The sequence below is a fragment of the Scatophagus argus genome, chromosome 8, assembly GCF_020382885.2.
Source record: "Scatophagus argus isolate fScaArg1 chromosome 8, fScaArg1.pri, whole genome shotgun sequence".
In the NCBI taxonomy this organism is placed as follows: domain Eukaryota; kingdom Metazoa; phylum Chordata; class Actinopteri; family Scatophagidae; genus Scatophagus; species Scatophagus argus.
In genome coordinates this window covers 4,222,523-4,240,047 of record NC_058500.1, presented here as the reverse complement: position 1 = coordinate 4,240,047, position 17,525 = coordinate 4,222,523, and the positions used below count along the sequence as shown (strand labels likewise).

The window sequence follows — 17,525 nt, the reverse complement described above, 5'->3', positions numbered from 1 at the left end:
GAATGGAATGACTGAGTTAACCACACGTAAAAGAGTACTGTACATATCAGGAGTTAGTTTCAATAGGGTTTCCCAACGTATATTCATAGCATGGAAGTCCTCTTGTTGGCTGTTGACCTGCGGACCTGCCTGAGGACAGGTGAGGTAAGACTGACAGCAGTTGCCCTCAGGGCGACCTGCACAGACCTGTGGTTGGATTAGCCTTTGCTCTGGTGGCAGTGGCATTGTTTGCTTGGGTTGAAGGCATTTTGCTTTGCTGTGCCACAGTATCACAAATAACCTTCCTCTTTAGTAGCTTAGCAGCTTCTTCTACAGCTCATTCTATCTGTTTTTTTCTCATAACTGTTATGTTTTTGTGAAACTTTTATTTTGTGGTAATGTGTCTGTTTCTGTGTAAAGGTGTTCCTCAGTTTCAGCTGTATCAGGCTCGTATGAGAGATGGAATCAACATCTGAGACATGTTGAATGTTTTGGCAGCAACGCTTCATCCATCTCCAGTGCAGCCAGTGTTTCATGATCTATTTTCTCTGGGAAAACCTTTTGTGTTCAGTGCAAGAGCTGGGTGTCTGTTAGGTCGTGTGGATGTAAGACTATTTGGAATAACAGAAACATACGTATGTTCTTTGTCTGAATGACTCAGTCCTTTGTTCTATGTTTGACATCTGCCTTGGGTCAAGCAGACTCCCAGAGGGACAATATTCATCAAATGTATCACCTCTTGCAGATTTCCCAGCTTCCTGCCTCTTTGTGCATTGGGTAAAGACTTGTATCCTCCTTGACTGGAAATATTTACTTAAAACGCGTTGTCTGTTTTTATTTCAGATGTGCCGTAGGATACACTGGCAACCCACTGCTTGGACAGAGATGTACTGTTGGCAGTAATGAAGTCAATGGTACATATAGTATATTGATTCATGAGTATGGCAGATATGGTTGCATCTTCTGGCTTGTTCTGTATCTGATTATGTTTATTGAAGTTGCAAAGACTCAAAGCTGCAAAGACTGTTCATGTCATCAATATGAATTTAATTTCATATTAAAAAGCTGGTGCATACTGTAATGATCTTTTTGATTGCCCCATTACAGGTAATTGCTATAACTGCGACCAAAGAGGAAGTGAAGGGTGCAATGGTGGTGGTGTGTGCCGCTGCAAGGTGATCAAACAAAGACATGTATTTGAAAGACCAGAATGGACTGGTTGTCTTGTATCTAATTATCTTGATGCTGTGTGGCAGATGAACGTCGAAGGCCCATCTTGCTCCAGCTGTAAGTCTGGAACCTTCCATCTCAGCTCGGGAAACAAAGATGGCTGCCTGTCCTGTTTCTGTATGGGCGTCACTCAGCAGTGCTCCAGCTCCACATACTACAGAGACCTGGTAAGGCCTTAGAGTGGTACCTGACACAATGAGTGACAGTGCAATGGTTAATACTTCAGGAAAAGGTCTTTTAAACCTCTGAACAACCAACCAAATGTTGATTTGCGTCAGATAAAGCCAACCACTTTTGACTAGTCTCCTATATGAAGACTGCAAGATCACATATTAACTTTACTTTTGAGTAAGTCTCTAAAGAGTATCGAGGGATAGTGTCAGTTATAAGTTTTTAAACCACTGAATAGTTGCTTTCTACATGCCTGGCAACACTAGCGCTCCCCACCCCTGGTTTCTGTAGTATTACCTTTTTTATTATTTTTCCCGAAGTTTAGAACTGGTTTAGAACTTTTTCTTCTTAGATTTATGACTAAGAAAATTATCAGCAACCAGTGGAAGTGATGAGTCAGTTGTTTGATGTCAGCACAAGAAATGCAAATATACGTTGATGCGTCATCTGTCTCGAACCACAATCAGCCCAGTTTTTGAGTCTTGAACTTAATTTATCTCTGAGGGTCAAAACAAGTTTAAAAACTTAAGTCTGGTTTATTTTTCTTTTTAGATAGCTGCTGATAGCTTTCACAAAAAGTGTTCATGCATTCAGCAAAGTGAAGCAATCACATAATGAAAATTCTCCTGCTGGAGCTTGATTGCGATTTAAAATGTGCTCCTGCAGGTGTCCTCAGTCTTTGCTCCAGGGAACTTCCAGGGATTCGCTCTGGTGAACCGACAACGCACCAACCGCATCTCCACAGGATTCACTGTGGAGGTTTCCACTGAAGGCACTCAGCTGTCTTACAGCAACTTTGACTACGTAGGACAGGAGCCTCATTACTGGCAGCTTCCAGGGGTCTACCAGGGAGACAAGGTCAGTGTCAAAGAACACATACTGCGGCTAAGTCAGTGGAAGTAGCCCAAGCAAAACCCTGAACCCCTTAATGATGCAAGGGCTGAGCAGCACTCATCAGAAACTTGTAGACCACTCTTTTTCTATTGCTGCTTTTCATTTTGCTGCTTCATCTTACTTCAAGCCTCCGCCAATCTTTCTTTTCAATCTCTGTGCCTCATCCCTCCGGCTTTCGTTTCATCTGCTTAAATCTGTGTGTTCATAAGGTTAAAGTAATATAACATAGCTGTCCATCTTTTGTGTTTCCCCCCTTCCACTTTCTGCAGAAAGATTCTTACTTTGCTCGCATGAAACGAGCAGAGCAGGTAAAGTGATGCCAGTCAGTGGTGGTCATGTTATGACAGCAGCTTGAAGTACAGTGTTGTCTGGCATGTTTGAAGTAACTGGTGTTGTGGCAATGTGTGATACTCTGAATGCCGTTGTAATTTTTTATCTGGTGCATAGTCGTACATTATGGATACATGTTTTATGGTTTCACTTGTTCCTGTAGCATGGTATTTTAAAGTCATGTATGCAGTCTGCAGCTGAAGGTGGATGTTAATTGTCTGGATTTGACCACTTACATCGCAGTGCTTTGTGCATGCAGAAACTGCTTTCTGCTCCACATCACATGAGCCATGTAAACGGATTGATCATTAATGGTCCATTAAAGAGCTTCATACAGTTTAACTTTGCTCGAATAACGCTGCCATACCATCAGCTCAGTGATAAGGAAAATGATCAAAGAGCTTGCTTTCTCCACGTCATTAGAGTGACTTGCACTTGCCAGAGGAGCAGCTAAAGAAGGATGCTTCCATTTGGAACCTAATGGCCTCTGAACGTAAAGACACCCACAGATCCAAAAGAGCTAGCCAAAAGGTATTTGGTTTGAACGGACTGTCGTAGTGAAGGCAACATTCACACATCTAATGAGAGCACTCAATGCACGGTGAGAGTTTGTGGACATCTATGGAGATAAGTTCCCTCACAGATGTAACAGCATGTCGAATCACCTCGTTCTGATGAGCAGTAGCATGTTGTCAGATTCTGCGTTTGCATGTGTGTGAATTCAAAGAAGTCGGAGTCGGTATGAAAAGCCTCTGGAGAGTTCCTGAAGTGCAATAACTTGTTGATATATGTTGTTCCCTGAGTGATCCCACTGTTGGGAGTGACAGCAGTTCACCAGAGTTTTCTTGCACAGCGCATCCAAGCATCATAAGCAAAAAAGCATGACTGAGCATGTTCACCTGCAGTGATGTACATCACGTCGTGGAAGAGCTAAATTCTAAACCTGGTATCCGTTATTTTGACTGTTACCATCATTATGTAACTTGTATATCTCCGGTGCCCTACTTTTCCGCCTCCTCAGACTGATGTCAGACAGCTGGACGATGAGGTCTGGGCGCTCCTCTCTAACTTCTCCAATGGACGAGCTGGTTCTCCTCCCTTCTTTCCCTCTTACTCTAAATCCTCCTCCTCTTTCTCTTCCTCTTCTTCCTCTGCTTCTTCTTCTTCTTCTTCTTCTCGGGTCCCAACGTCATCTTCCTCCTCTCGATGGTCTTTGCGTAACCTGAGTCCCCCTTCTCCTCCGTCTGGTATCTCCTCTTCAGTTAGACCAACTAGACCCCAACCCTATTCCCCAGGCCATGCGCCTCGTCTGCAGGTACACTCAGTCGGAGAACTCACAAGGTTTACAAGCCTTTTTTGTTTCTTGATAATATTGATAACTGCTTGTATTTCTGTTTGCGGTCTGGCCACGATCAACAGACCAAGAACACAGTGAGGAAGACTTCTAGTACTTCTGGCAGGGTTTGTGCAAACTCTTGAAAATTTGGAAAGTGCTTATTTTTGATCATTATGTTTTCAAGGTTTGGAATGTGCTTGAATTCAAATAGGATTCTTGAAGAGTGCTTGATTCTTTACAAAATCTGGTGTTTCATCTACACAATCACTTCTGTAAAAAATAGCAAGGCAGACAGTAGCACAGAGACTGGCCGAAAGGCAGCAAACTGAAGTGTGAGGCTGTCTTTGAAAGTAAAGCTTAAAAAATTAATTAACAACCAGCTGTCCTCCATTTGTCCAGGGCAGTTAATGTGTAGTTGACAAACTCGAAACAGCACCTAACAGATTAAAATTATGATCTACTGATGTAATGCAGAATATACTTAGTTTAAAGTTACCAAAGCTTGGATGATTCACATGATTGCAGTGCTTGACTGGGTGGTTTCCATTGTTAAACAAGTAGCACCCACTCAGCGCTGTCACTGTAATTGTCCACTTGAGAGAAACTTTGGTTTTACAGTAGTCTGTCATTATACTTCTGTCTCTTAAGATGTGCCTCATTGAGAGGCTGTCATTTTTTTCATTATTGACAGTGGAAGTTGTTGTTTTAGTTGTCAAACAAGGCACAGTGCGACTTCTGTGTTGCTATCAAACTGTCAGTGGAGCCTTTAGTAACACTCCTACTAGAGAACATGTAGTTTATCTGGATGTCACACGTTTGTGCGTTGTTTCTTCACCCTTCGGCATGCGTGCCTGCTTGTGCTGCTTCTCTGCCTGCTTATGATTCAGTCTCGCTGCCTCTCTCTCCATCTGTGGCTTATTTTCTTATGCCTCTCCTTCCTCCCCTGCCTCTCAGTACGCTTTGGTCTACAAAGGTTTCACCTTGCACCAGGATGATCTGCTCTACTGGCAGCTCCCAGCGAAGTTCACAGGGGACAAGGTAACTGTGAAAACTTTGGTGTGACGTCCCCTCCTGACCTTTGGTTGTCCCATTGGGAGCACAGAAAATACAACACTTTTAGTATCCTCCAGTCTCCCCTTGATCCCTCAGCCCTCGATGTCCCTTCTACACAGCCCCTCACGTCCACACTCCCTATTGCCTTTTAAGTTTGTCCAAATCCTTCCTCCAAGTGTCCTCTTGACTTTGTGTTCTGCATTCCTCCTCTGTAGAAAGAGAGGCTTGCTCCATGTTGCCATGAGAAATTTTTGTGTTTTGGCTCATAGTTCACACACACTCCATTTTTACATACAATTAGAAATAGAAACAAGAAGTTATACTTATATACTACTCATATGTAGAACAGTTAGTTGATTAATCAGTTAGGCTAAACAAAGTATATTAATAGCCAGCTATTTTGATAGTCAATTTGAATTGAATTGCTTAATAATTGTCCAACATTTGCTGGCTGCAGCTTCTTAAAAGTAAAGATTTGCTGCTTTTCTTTGTCAATTATGATGGTAAACCCACTTGTCTTTTGGACCGTTGGTTGGCTGGAGCAATGTGAAGACGTCACTTCTACATTGTTCATCACAAGTATTCTTCTCTAAGGATTTAGCATTACGCTTCCATAAAATTAGGGAACCTGCAAGGTGACAACAAAGAAAAAAGAATAGTCAAATCAAACGAAGGAGCAGCAACAGCCAATCGAAGCAGAGCCCGAGATATCCTGACTTTAGCCTGGGTCGAGCTCTTACATTTCCCATAAATCCCCTGTGTGGCAGATTTAGTGAGTAGTCCTTTGCGTTGTATATGCCCACTTCTGTCAAAACACTTGCCTCAAGTTTTAGGCTTCAACTCAGACTCAGGTCATGCTGATGACCTCCCTATGACATCATCTGGGTTTCTTTCTCCACCCAAAACCCCAGAAGACATTAACCAACTGTTTTCACAGGCTGAGTAGCGCTCCCCATGACAGGTAAATCCTGTTTACATGGTTACTGTAACATGTTTTAAAATAAGTGTGCTCTTTCACAGACTTCTAGTACATTGGATTCGACACACTGGGCCGCTATAGGAAGCCATTTGACATTGATGCTAGTCGTGTTTGACCTGGCATAATATGTAAAGCCTCTTCCTTACTAAACGTGTTTTAGGTGGGTTCATACGGTGGCAAGCTTAAGTACACCATCTCTTACGTGGCTGGTCCAAGAGGAACAGTACTTGATGATGGCGACGTTCAGATTATTGTGAGTATGGTCTCATGCTGCTTCACTGTTTCACTCGCGGTTACATGCATTTGTAGCTTCTACTGACCTGTCAGTGTTGTCCCCGTAGGGTAACGACATCACGCTGGTCGCTCGTCAGCCCTGGCAGAGGAGGCAGCAGGGCAGCAGGGAGACTCAGCAGTTTGAGGTTGTCTTCAAAGAGGTGAGCAGTTTGTAACAACACTGCGGTTAGCGTGGTGAACAGAAGGTGTGACAGCAAGCGTCTGGTCTGTGGAAGTGACCAGTGAGACAAGATCAGGGCAAGCAAAACAACGGGTTTCCTCCAGGAATAAATTAATTATTGATTTTTTTTTTATCAATGATGAATTAAAATACACTTAATTCAACAATTAGCTTTCTTTTTGTCTCTCAGGAAAACTGGCGTCGTCCTGACGGCATGCCCGCCACCCGAGAGCACCTGATGATGGTTTTGGCCGATCTGGATGACATCCTTATTCGAGCATCCTACTCCAATGAGATGCGATCCTCCAGCATATTTGATATCAGCATGGAAGTTGCAGTGCCTAACTACAGTGGCTTGGCACAGGCGCTGGAGGTGGAGCAGTGCCGCTGCCCACCTGGATACCAGGGACTCTCTTGCCAGGTACTCATTCATTCTGGATGAATGAATAATTGTTGACTTCGCTGGAAGCAATGCAGGCTCATTGTGCTTCATTAAAATGATATTTGGTGATTCATGATTCTAACTCACAATGTCTGTTAAAGGACTGTGCACCTGGATATACTCGCACGGGCGGAGGTTTGTACCTGGGACACTGTGAGCTCTGTGAATGTAACGGCCACTCTGACTCCTGCCACCCTGAGACTGGCATCTGCACGGTATGAAGCAGCAGGCTGACGCTGGCCCGTTTGTGGCTACATTATCCCACCCTGATGAGATGAACAGATCTCTAAGCACGATGTTTTTCGCCTTCCAGAGCTGCCTGCATAACACCCAGGGGGAGCTCTGTGAGCAGTGTGCTCCTGGCTTCTTTGGTGACCCCACTGTTGGCACTCCAGAGGACTGCCAACCCTGCGCCTGTCCTCACACTGACCCAGACAACCAGTGAGTCATGGCACAGACACCAAGACCTCACATTCCACATCCATTTATAGCTCAAGACTCCTTCCTCTTGTTTACAGCAAATTCTGCTGTCTTGAAAATTTGGGATTCATTGCTGTTATTAACACATTTCTCGCCAACTAATATGTAAGATTGTGAATCTGCTTTTCTGCTGAAATCATCACATTTTATATCCTCACTCATTGCATTTAAATGAGTGAGGAATTTTGTGTGGGTAAAAAAGCTACAGCATACTGAAGACATTCTGGCGTGTCAAAAAAAATGAAACTGTTCCAGTAAGAACAACGGAACAGTTCTTGAGACACTTGAAATTTACTTTAGAAATATATTTTTCCAGTCAATTCAGAACAAAAGATGAATGTGACACTAACATGCTTGTTAGGTTTGGTTGATATCAAACCTTGTTTCTGCTCTAAAACGTTTCTTGTCTCTGGTTACAGGTTCTCCCCCACCTGTGAGAGCCTTGGAAATGGAGGCTACCAGTGCACCGCCTGTCAGCCCGGGTACACTGGCCAGTACTGCGAACGGTTAGTTAACCCAGTGTGTTCTCTTGACGTGGGTCGAAATACTTTCCAAAATTATTTCAAGTACTTTTATTCAATAAATTGGACTTAATATTGCAATTTTCACCAGTTCACGAGTGACATGACAAGAATTTCGATCTAAACTTGAGCTGGATGAAACACTTAACTGAGTAGTTGAGTCTTGTTTCTATGTCTGTTTTTTGCCATCATCAGTTGTGCTCCTGGATATGTTGGCAACCCTCAGGAGAGAGAGAAGTGTCGTCCATACGATGGTAAGCTGGATGTTAATTAACAACCAGATGGATTTAGATGTCTGACTAAACAGTCGTGATGTTCATGATAGAATGTGCTGTGCGTGTGCTCAGTGTTAATATTTACTGTAACACAAAGCTGCCGAAAATGTTTATATCAGGTGCACTATATGGACAAGAGTATCGGAACAGACCTCTTCATTGTTGGATTCAGGTGTGGTATGGGGCTGTTTCTCAGGGTTTGGGTCGGCCCCTGACTTCCAGTGAGGGGAAATCTTAATGCTTCAGCATACCAAGACATTTTGGACAATGCTATGCTTCCAACTTTGTGGCAGCAGTTTGTTGAAGGCCCTTTTCTCTTCCAGCATGACTGTGCCCCAGTGCAGGACAAGACAAGACAAGACAACTTTATTTGTATAGCACATTTTTACAAGCAGTTTGTCTCAAAGGGCTTTACATAACGTCGTAGCAACAGGTTTGAGGTGCTAATAGTTGAATTTTGGATTCTGAGGAAGAAAGTGAATAAGCATGTTTCTCAAAATGTCTACTTACTCCTTTAAACACAACCCTGACCAAGTTTGCTGATGATTTTGTTATGACTTTGCACTTTGCAGCTGCAGCCTCCTTGGTGGTGAAGGTTTATCCAGAGAGAGTCTTGGCATCCAAAGGCGGCCCTGTCACTCTCCGATGTCAGGTGTCTGGCAATCCTCCACACTATTTCTTCTGGTCCAGAGAGGATGGACGATCCATCTCTGGCAGTGCTGACAGACGCAGACAAGGTACATGACGTGGTTTTGATTTAACTGTTCTGCATATGCAAACTGCATATAATTGATCCGCAACAACATGTTACGTGTGAACACATGTTGCTCATCTGTGTGTGCAGGAGCAGAGCTGTACTTCCCCAGTGTCCAGCCAAGTGATGCCGGCATCTACATTTGTACCTGCCGGGACCAGCACAGTACCAACAGGAGCCGTGCTGAAATTGTTGTCACAGGTGCGTATGATTTCACCGCCATCTTGGCAAATAGTGTTTTTCCCAGCTAATGCAGCTTATTGCAGCACTCCAAACAGATACCATCCCCGGTTTCACACATGGGTTTGTTTATGCACAGATTATGGAAGACCTTGTTCTTCAGTTTAGCTGACTGTGGTGTGGTTCATTCTCGGTATTTGGAGTATTGAGGGTGTTGGCACAAGATATGCATAACTTAAGCTTCAGTTAAAACATTTCTCAGCTGTTTATCAACTTCAAATTTACATTCCACGTCTGGCTTCATCAATGAAAAAAGAATGAAAGGTGTTTTACTGGTGTTAACACATACAAAACTTCACAAAAATTTTAGATTTTTTCTAGCATGTACTAGCAAGTTTAATTTAGTTTATAATTATAATAAACTAAACTCTGTTTCACCAGATGTCCAAACCAAACCCATTGAGGTGACAGTTGAGGAGCCCAAATCCCAGACTGTCAGGGTGGGATCTACCATCAGCTTCATCTGCACGGCAAAGAGCAAGGTAGGTGATCATTGTTATGTTACTTAATTATTTTTTATTAATAAATATCCGTACGTTTCTGAGAAGAGTTTGACATGTTCAGCACAACATTTATATTTGGTCTGCAGCCCAGCGTTAAGAGGGTTGTTCTCCCATGTGATACTGCATGTGTTTACCTGCTCCTCCACCTTCCACAGTCACCAGCCTACACTCTGGTGTGGACCCGGATGGGTAACGGGAAGCTGCCCAACCGGGCCATGGACTTCAATGGCATCCTGACAATTCAGAACGTCCAGCCCGAGGATGCAGGCGTCTACGTTTGCACGGGCTCCAACATGTTTGGCATGGACGAAGGCAATGCCATCCTCTACGTGCCAGGTTCGTGATCCTCGGCACCACGTTCCATTACCCATCACCCCCTGCTACCATCCCAGCTCTGGTCTCCGTAGTCGCACCCCCCCACCCCCCCACCCCTGCTTGCGGTGTTGCATGTTTCTCTGTTTTATTGCATTTCGCACTGTAAACAGCGCTCGGTTAACAGCATAATACGCTTGCAGCTCTAACTCCCAATGCTTTTGCCCTCTGCTTTCAGATGCCAACATATAAGCCATGTCTCACTATCACACTGCCAGCCCAGCTCTTCTTACTGTCTTTGTTAAACCTCTATCTTAAATGTCTCTGATCAGTGTTTCCTTCTGGACTTTAAATGAAAAAATACAGCTTGTGGGTTTGGTTAAAACTAAAACTGTAGGGTACAAATTTTCCATATTACATATGGGTCAAGTATGCAGTTCTGGATTTAACTCGTAGTTATGACATCTAGTAGTTATCTACACTTCGGCCAGATGAGCTCTCTTTTGGATCAGTGATTTATGGGTTATGCTTTTGCCAACACTCTTCTGAAGCTACTGCAGATTATTTTTTTCTTTCCTCTTGTTTATTGTTTTTGTTTTCACATGGGTTGAATCAGTCGGTGGTGGTTTGTTTGCTGCTCGATGCACTGGTGGAGGCGCTGGGTTCTGCTGTTAGGGGGCGCTGGGTTCTGTCTTTAATTTTTGGCTCCTGGGGCCCCTTCCTGCCTGAGCTGTAGTGTATAATGATGAGGAGGAATTTGGATGCCACGATTGGTGCTTAGTGACTCTGCGACTCACATTCAAAGAGGACTTCAGTGTGTCTGGAAGAGAGGAGGAGTGGGAAGAACCGCAGTGCTCCCGATGTTCTTGTGTTCTTCCGCTCCATAGAGTTTCCCTTCTTGAAGTTATCTCCTGCTGTGTGATTCTCCTGATGATGCTGATGATGAATGTCATTGAACAGAACGGTGCTATCAGCCATGCAGTTGGTTAAACCTGTAGTTGAATTCACTTTGGAAACTTGCCGTTACACTGTTGTTATCACTCCTTCAATCTGCTAGCAGCAAGGGGCAAGTCGCTCCCATCTCTTATTGATTGTCACCCGTCACATTTAGATGGTAAAATGTGCAAGATCTGATTTGAAAAGCAAAAGAAAAAGGGGATTTTTTTTTTTTAATCATAATTTTGTCAATAATCATCAACATTTGTATATTATGGTCTTTTTATTTACACCCTATCAAAGTTGTCGGCGCATTTTGTTTTCTAATTGACCGAAATATGTTATGCTGAAATGTTTCCATGAAATTAAATATATCAGAAATGTTAGAATTTCTTTTCTTTTTTGTTTATACTTGTCAAGAGGATTGGCCGTGAAAATGCAATTACTTTACATGATGTGTGTTTACATTCAGGCGATTTAAAGTGTTCTTATAAGAAAATATTTTTATGTATCTCTGAGAACATTTTACACCTCAACAATCACAGGTCACACTTTAAACCTTTTTAAACTCTTTTGGTCAGAATCATTTTACAACAGCTGCTTTTTTTTGTTTTGTTTGTTCATCTTTGACTTAAAGGCTATATACCCAAAGGTGCTTCTGTAAAGATTTTACTCATTTTTTAAACATTTCTTTAAACTCATGTTAATGTACACATGTCACATTGTAATGTATTTATCTTAACTGTGAAATATTTTGTGAAAAAGAGAAAAATGATTAAAATAACGACAATTGATCAAAGCGATTTGCTAATTCATGGCTGGAGCTCACTTACATACTTATATATTATCTTGATCAGCTCAGCATAACCACAAGCTGTATGTCAGCTGAAATGAAAGGAGTATTTCAATGTTTAAAACTGCTTCTTGCTACTAACCTGCATGTCTCATATGTAGCTCCTCTGCATCATGTCTTCATCTCTGCTCGTGTTGCTGCACAGTTCACATGATCTGTGAGTGTGTGTGTGTGTTTGTGTGATTTCGATTTCACAGCATGAGAAGCATTTTGTGTGTTGTTCTGTTTTTGTTTTGAGTTGGTGTGGAATGTGAGACAAACTGTTGCAAAGATTAGAACCAACGGGCTTCAGTTCACGATGTTCCTCAATTTCTCGATAAATATGTACGAGGTAAGTATAATAACTGAATGCACATAACAATGAATTAGTTGGCATCAGCCATAAGGATTAAAAACAAAGAAAAGGAAAGTAGGAAACTGAATCATGAGCCAAAATGGAAAAATGCAAGTTAAAAGTTCATGATTTTGTCTTGTAACGGATGTGCTGCTCTTTGGAATCAATTGGACAAAACCCTGGTGGCCCACATTTGGTGACGGATAAATGTCTCCGGGAAGATGGGAGGTAAACTGTTCTTACCCTGAAACCTGACCTGTCAGTTTGCCTGTCCCCTCCCCTTCCCTCCCTCCTTCCCTCCCTCCTTCCCTCCCACAACTCCAGAGGCCTCACAGACTCAGATGTTTTACACAGCCTATGAAATGTTTGAAGGACACAGAAAGCGTAAGTCCGCATGGGCATGGTTTCCTCTCTGCCGGGCTCAATGGCCGGCCCTCCTTCCCTCGCTGTGTCATGCATGCACTCATTCTCCGCAGAATGGATGCATTGGAGGTCTGGTAGCGTTCATGTACAATCAACCAAGCAGCACCTGCAGAAACTCTCTACACTCACTCTCACACATGACAGTCCAGAGCATCTGTGCTGCCTTATATTGTGTCAATAAGCAAGTAATTTGAACCTAAAGATGGGGATTTGTTTTCAGTGTATCATTTGCTGTCCTTGTTCAGAGTCAATGCTTGGATTGTACATGAGCATTACTGGCTCCTACCATCACTGCAGGAAAAAGTGCATATTCTTTGTCAAGGGCAACTCCTCATGAATGTTGAGTCAAGAGCAGTAACAACAGGCCTTTCTGCAAAACCAGAAAATGTTTTTATTCTTTCTACACAAAAGTGGCATTATGGATGACAAACCTGGTAGATAAGTCAAGAGAACTGATGGGAGAATGTTGTAAAATGCCCCTAGAAACTGGACAAAATCAAAATAATTTATTTCATGATTTTGAGCTGAATTGTTCCGAAAAAATAACTTTAAATTAATGGACACACATTATCCAACAACTTGCTGTATTACATAAGTAAGTTTAGTCGCTCTTTAACCCTTGAAAAGAGACTTTTATAACAATTTATTGAATGGTTTAGTGAGTTGTTAATTATTACATTATTAAGAGCTACATGCTTGTTGTTTGGGGGAGGGTTGACAGCCTCCACATTCAGAGACAAGAGATGCCCATGCATTTCTTCTTCTTCTTCTTCTTCTTCTTCTTCTTCTTCTTCTTCTGCGTCTTTGCGCTTTGCTCTTCTCTGTCTCTCTTCAGGAAACATACTGTACTGAGAAATAGCTGCCATCTGGGCTTCAAACATCATACTGTGCTTAATACATCCCATCACAACCTCGTCACATCACGGCTGAATGTGGGTAGCAGACTTGTGTCCAGTGTGAGAGCCCTATTTTCAGTGCGTCAAACAGTTGGAAGTGTATTCTAAAAAACACATCTAATGTGACATTAAAGATAGAAATCAAACTTGATTTTTGATATCATTAAGAAGTTAAAGATTCCATACATTGAAAATAAAAAAATATTTTCCTTACTTACCACTAGTGGTATCCAGTCATGAAGCTAGTTTTAGTTTTATCTGTAGCTTGTCTTTACTTGCTGATGTCCATGTGCTCAGAGGATGAATCCAGTGACTTTTGTGATCCCCAGACTCGATTTTTCACCAAAACCAATTCAAAATTTTCACTTAAGCTGTGGAACATCACAAACTCAACTAAATGAACTGGCACAAAATTATGACGTTCACGGTGCACAGAGAATGGATCCTTATTACTTATTGACAGATGTCAGATTACCATGAAATTTGGTACAGACATTCATGTCCCAGTCAGGATGAATTATCATAACATTAGTGATCTCTGAACTTTTTGCCCAGCTTCATCATCAAGCACAACTTCTAATTTGGCCAGTACTTTGGACATTCCCATCAGCCTCCTCTTTGCTTTGTCTAATGCTAATTAACGGATGTTAACATGCTGAACCAAAGTGGTGGATGTGATCGACACATCAGCATCCTGGCACTTTCATTAGCATCATTCATCCTCCTTTATTGTATTGAGATGAAGGAAACCCAATTATCTAAGACCGAATCTGTCCTCTTGGTTAGATACCACCAGTGGTAGCGAGGTGACAGTTTAATCAATCCTTTAAGTTTCATCTCATGATTCCCTGATTCTGCCATAGATTTTTATAAAACCCATGGCAGAGACTCTATGAAACACCTGGATACTCACAGCTGGATCAAACTTTTCTCTGCTGCTCTGCAGCGTTGGTGTCACTGAGGTCAGAGAGGCAAAGCTCAGCCTGGCCTACAACGATCCCAGGGGTTTTCTGCCTGCTTAGGTAGCCTCATACTCCTCCCTCCCCTCTGAAAGAGGTCTTCCTATCGCTCTGTCACCCTGGAATCATACGGCATTGATCCAAACTGGCTCAGACAGCATGCCAAGATCTGCCTGCCACATCTCATCTGTTTTGTCTGCTCTGAGGATCTAGACTGCCAAGGGTGGGGGTGGGGGGGGGCACAGGCAGGGGCCCATCACACACTCTCTCTGTCAGTCTGGTCACTTTATTGTAATCAAAAGCATTCCCACAGCTTACAACGGTGCCCAAGCTGTTGTTGTAGACTCCTGACAAGGTTTCATATTCCACTTCACCACCACACATATAGACCAGTCTGCATCACGCTTCGTTTCTCCACCTGCCTCTGGGAGGTCTCACTCTCACTTCTGAACTGTGCTTGACTCATGTGTATCCTTCTGTAGCTGCAGAGGGGGCCCAGCCTGTGGCCACCGTCACTCCCTCAGTGCTGAACGTGCAGCCGGGCCAGCGGGCAGAGTTTCGCTGCACGGTGACTGGGAACCCGACTCCTGCCATCGAATGGATTGGTACGACCAGATCCAACTCCAGTTTTGTAGTGTTTGGTTCAGATCTTCTTAAGATATGTTCATTGGAAATTGATCGGAAATGTCTGTGTATTTCTGTCATATGATTCAGAGAAATTCCATCAAGCACAAAGTCATGGGTGCAAAATTCAGTCCTCGATGACAGGCTATCACTGTGATTGTTACAGGAGGTCCAGGGAACAGAATGAGTCCCAGAGCTGTGATACGAGGTGGCGCACTGACCTTGACAGCAGTGGACCCAGCTGATGAGGGAGACTACACCTGCAAGGCCCTGAACACTCATGGAGAGCACACAGCGCGGGTTTCCCTCGTTGTTCAAAGTATGTTCACCTGTGTGGGAACACAAATCTGAGGACACAGTCGCTTTTTGGGGACTGTGAATGAACTGTCAAGCTGTAGATGTTGGGGTGGTTGGTATGTTTTCTGTTTTAATGACCACACTTTTCTTGGTCAGAATCTAAACCAAGCAGTCAAGGCACTCAGCCTCAAGTGCAAGTCAGTCCCCAAAACATTGGAGTCCATGAAGGCGACACCTTGAGGTTGTACTGCCGAGCGTCAGGATCGCCCACTCCGAAGCTCACCTGGCTAAAAAACGGAGGACAAATCCCTCCACAGGTGAGACGCACCTGATGATTTACTTAAACATGTATCAATTCAAGCTGTTTTACATTCTGCTGTGCTGTATCTCTATCTTGCACTTCAAGGTGTGTCCGGCGCCAGTGGTATTTCATCATACTGTGTCAGTTTACTGGACTGTTTCAGCATTTTGACGATTTGCTTTCATTTTTCCCTCCCTTCTGTTTGTCTCCTTCCCCCCCCTTTTTTTTGATCCCATCCTGTTCTGACGTTTGCTCAGGCCATTCCCTCTCACGGTTTCCATCAGTTTAAAAGCAACAGTCTCGATGTGTTACAGAGACGTATTGAGGAGCTGCAGGTCTGTCCATCTGTCCGCTGTCTGTCTGTCCTGTCTGGTAGTTCACATCAGCTGTCCTCTACTGACCTCGTCTTCACCCATTGTCGACTAAGTGCATGATCAGACATGTCTTTCAGTCACACCTTGCAAATCCTGTTATTTTACCACAGCTGCTCACTGAGTCCCTTTAGAGCTGATGGCAAATACATTAAAATCTCTGGTTCACTTCTTAGTGTACTTGCATGCAGTACGCGTTTTTATGTTGCGTTTTATTAACTGAGGTGTTCCATAGTCTTTTGTTTTGTACTGTCCTCTTCATACCACCCCTGACACGTTTGGGCTCTCAGCACCCAGTTGACCCTCATCATTCCATTGAGTGTATTAACAGGACTAAGAATACAGTAGGTACTGTAGGTATTTCAGACATATTTTGCTCCGTGCCAGCCGCAGCCCCCTGCCCCCCTCCTACCGAAAGGGGTATTGTGTTAGCATGGTTTCTGCACAGCCCTCCGCCGCTCGATGAGGGCTCCGGGGCCTGTTTAGTTCTGCCTCAGAGAGCCACTGCGTTGTGTCAGCCTTTCCCAGGGGGAGCTGGGCTCTGCCGTGCGACCACGCAGAAATTCTGTATGCTCTAGCAAACGGCTTGCTTTGAAAACTCGTCAATGGGTTCAGACACACATTGAGCCAGGGCCCGCCTCAGCCACTGCTCGGTTTAGCCTCCCTCATGGTTGAATGGGCCGGAGCTAAGCAGCTTTGTCCATGGATGCCCCAACACCCCCCGGATACAGTAATCCCCTCCAGACCCTCCCCTCCTGATTCTCCTCCCCTCTGAGGTGTTTCCAAACTTTATGAAAGCTCATTTTCAGCCTTGCTGGGCCTCTGGCTGCCGTGAGGAGTAGCACACAAACAAGTCAAGTTGCTGACTGCTCGTGAGCCAGAAAGTCATGAGAGTTCTGATATATGAGTGCTGAAAGTGATGCAGGGTTTTGGGTGTTACTCAGTTTTAGCTCTGAGGTTATTATATTTAGATTTTGAGGCCACTGCTGAGTGATTAGTCCTCGATTTTTCAGTTACCGTAAGTACTGCTTCATAACGCACAATCCAATCCAATTCAATCCAATCAATGTGTCACATACTGTTAATTCTAACTTTCCTAATTTTTTTTCATCATTTTAAAAATCATCAGTCATTAATCCTTGTTTAGAATGAAAATGATAGTGTAGTAGGTGTAATCACATGATCACAGCTCATGGTATCTTAACAAATTATAACCCTTACAGTCATTATATAAATGTTGGCACCACTTTGTACACTCTTTCGTGTGCAAAGTACAGTGTCACAGAAATAATCAAAATCCATTTAGAGAAAGACTGAACTGTAGCAATAACAACTCGTGTCTTGTCTTAAAGCTCTACGCTGTAGTGCTTTTGTGTCGCTGTTAGCTAGTGATGTCATAACGTCAGCACTGTCATATCTGTGTTGTTTCAGTGCACATGAGACGGGTAAGTGATGGGCTTTGCCCTCAGTATACTGTACGAGTTATGTGTGTTTTATGGTGTAAATACAAAATCATATCTCTGAAACAGAATTCACAGTGCTGTATATCATGGCCGTCTGAAGGCGCCGTACTTGAGA

The 17,525-nt window shown here is 43.3% G+C and overlaps 1 protein-coding gene across 4 annotated transcripts in view; it reads left to right on the top strand.

Annotated features, from left to right (window-relative positions):
- hspg2 (heparan sulfate proteoglycan 2) overlaps nucleotides 1-17,525 on the top strand; it is an 85,822-nt gene that overhangs the window by 51,665 nt on the left and 16,632 nt on the right. For 2 of the 4 annotated variants that reach the window (XM_046398138.1, XM_046398136.1), the window contains exons 30-54: nucleotides 823-893; nucleotides 1,087-1,154; nucleotides 1,236-1,376; nucleotides 2,047-2,238; nucleotides 2,544-2,582; nucleotides 3,028-3,135; nucleotides 3,626-3,919; nucleotides 4,024-4,065; nucleotides 4,895-4,978; nucleotides 6,133-6,225; nucleotides 6,314-6,406; nucleotides 6,617-6,847; nucleotides 6,970-7,083; nucleotides 7,182-7,309; nucleotides 7,768-7,854; nucleotides 8,065-8,123; nucleotides 8,717-8,881; nucleotides 8,989-9,099; nucleotides 9,520-9,620; nucleotides 9,797-9,977; nucleotides 12,401-12,460; nucleotides 14,837-14,959; nucleotides 15,145-15,297; nucleotides 15,432-15,592; nucleotides 15,834-15,911. In XM_046398138.1, coding sequence (XP_046254094.1) covers nucleotides 823-893; nucleotides 1,087-1,154; nucleotides 1,236-1,376; nucleotides 2,047-2,238; nucleotides 2,544-2,582; nucleotides 3,028-3,135; nucleotides 3,626-3,919; nucleotides 4,024-4,065; nucleotides 4,895-4,978; nucleotides 6,133-6,225; nucleotides 6,314-6,406; nucleotides 6,617-6,847; nucleotides 6,970-7,083; nucleotides 7,182-7,309; nucleotides 7,768-7,854; nucleotides 8,065-8,123; nucleotides 8,717-8,881; nucleotides 8,989-9,099; nucleotides 9,520-9,620; nucleotides 9,797-9,977; nucleotides 12,401-12,460; nucleotides 14,837-14,959; nucleotides 15,145-15,297; nucleotides 15,432-15,592; nucleotides 15,834-15,911 — 2,977 coding nt within the window. The remainder of the gene's footprint in view (nucleotides 1-822; nucleotides 894-1,086; nucleotides 1,155-1,235; nucleotides 1,377-2,046; nucleotides 2,239-2,543; nucleotides 2,583-3,027; nucleotides 3,136-3,625; nucleotides 3,920-4,023; nucleotides 4,066-4,894; nucleotides 4,979-6,132; nucleotides 6,226-6,313; nucleotides 6,407-6,616; nucleotides 6,848-6,969; nucleotides 7,084-7,181; nucleotides 7,310-7,767; nucleotides 7,855-8,064; nucleotides 8,124-8,716; nucleotides 8,882-8,988; nucleotides 9,100-9,519; nucleotides 9,621-9,796; nucleotides 9,978-12,400; nucleotides 12,461-14,836; nucleotides 14,960-15,144; nucleotides 15,298-15,431; nucleotides 15,593-15,833; nucleotides 15,912-17,525) is intronic. The other 2 variants (XM_046398140.1, XM_046398139.1) reach the window with 1 other exon arrangement.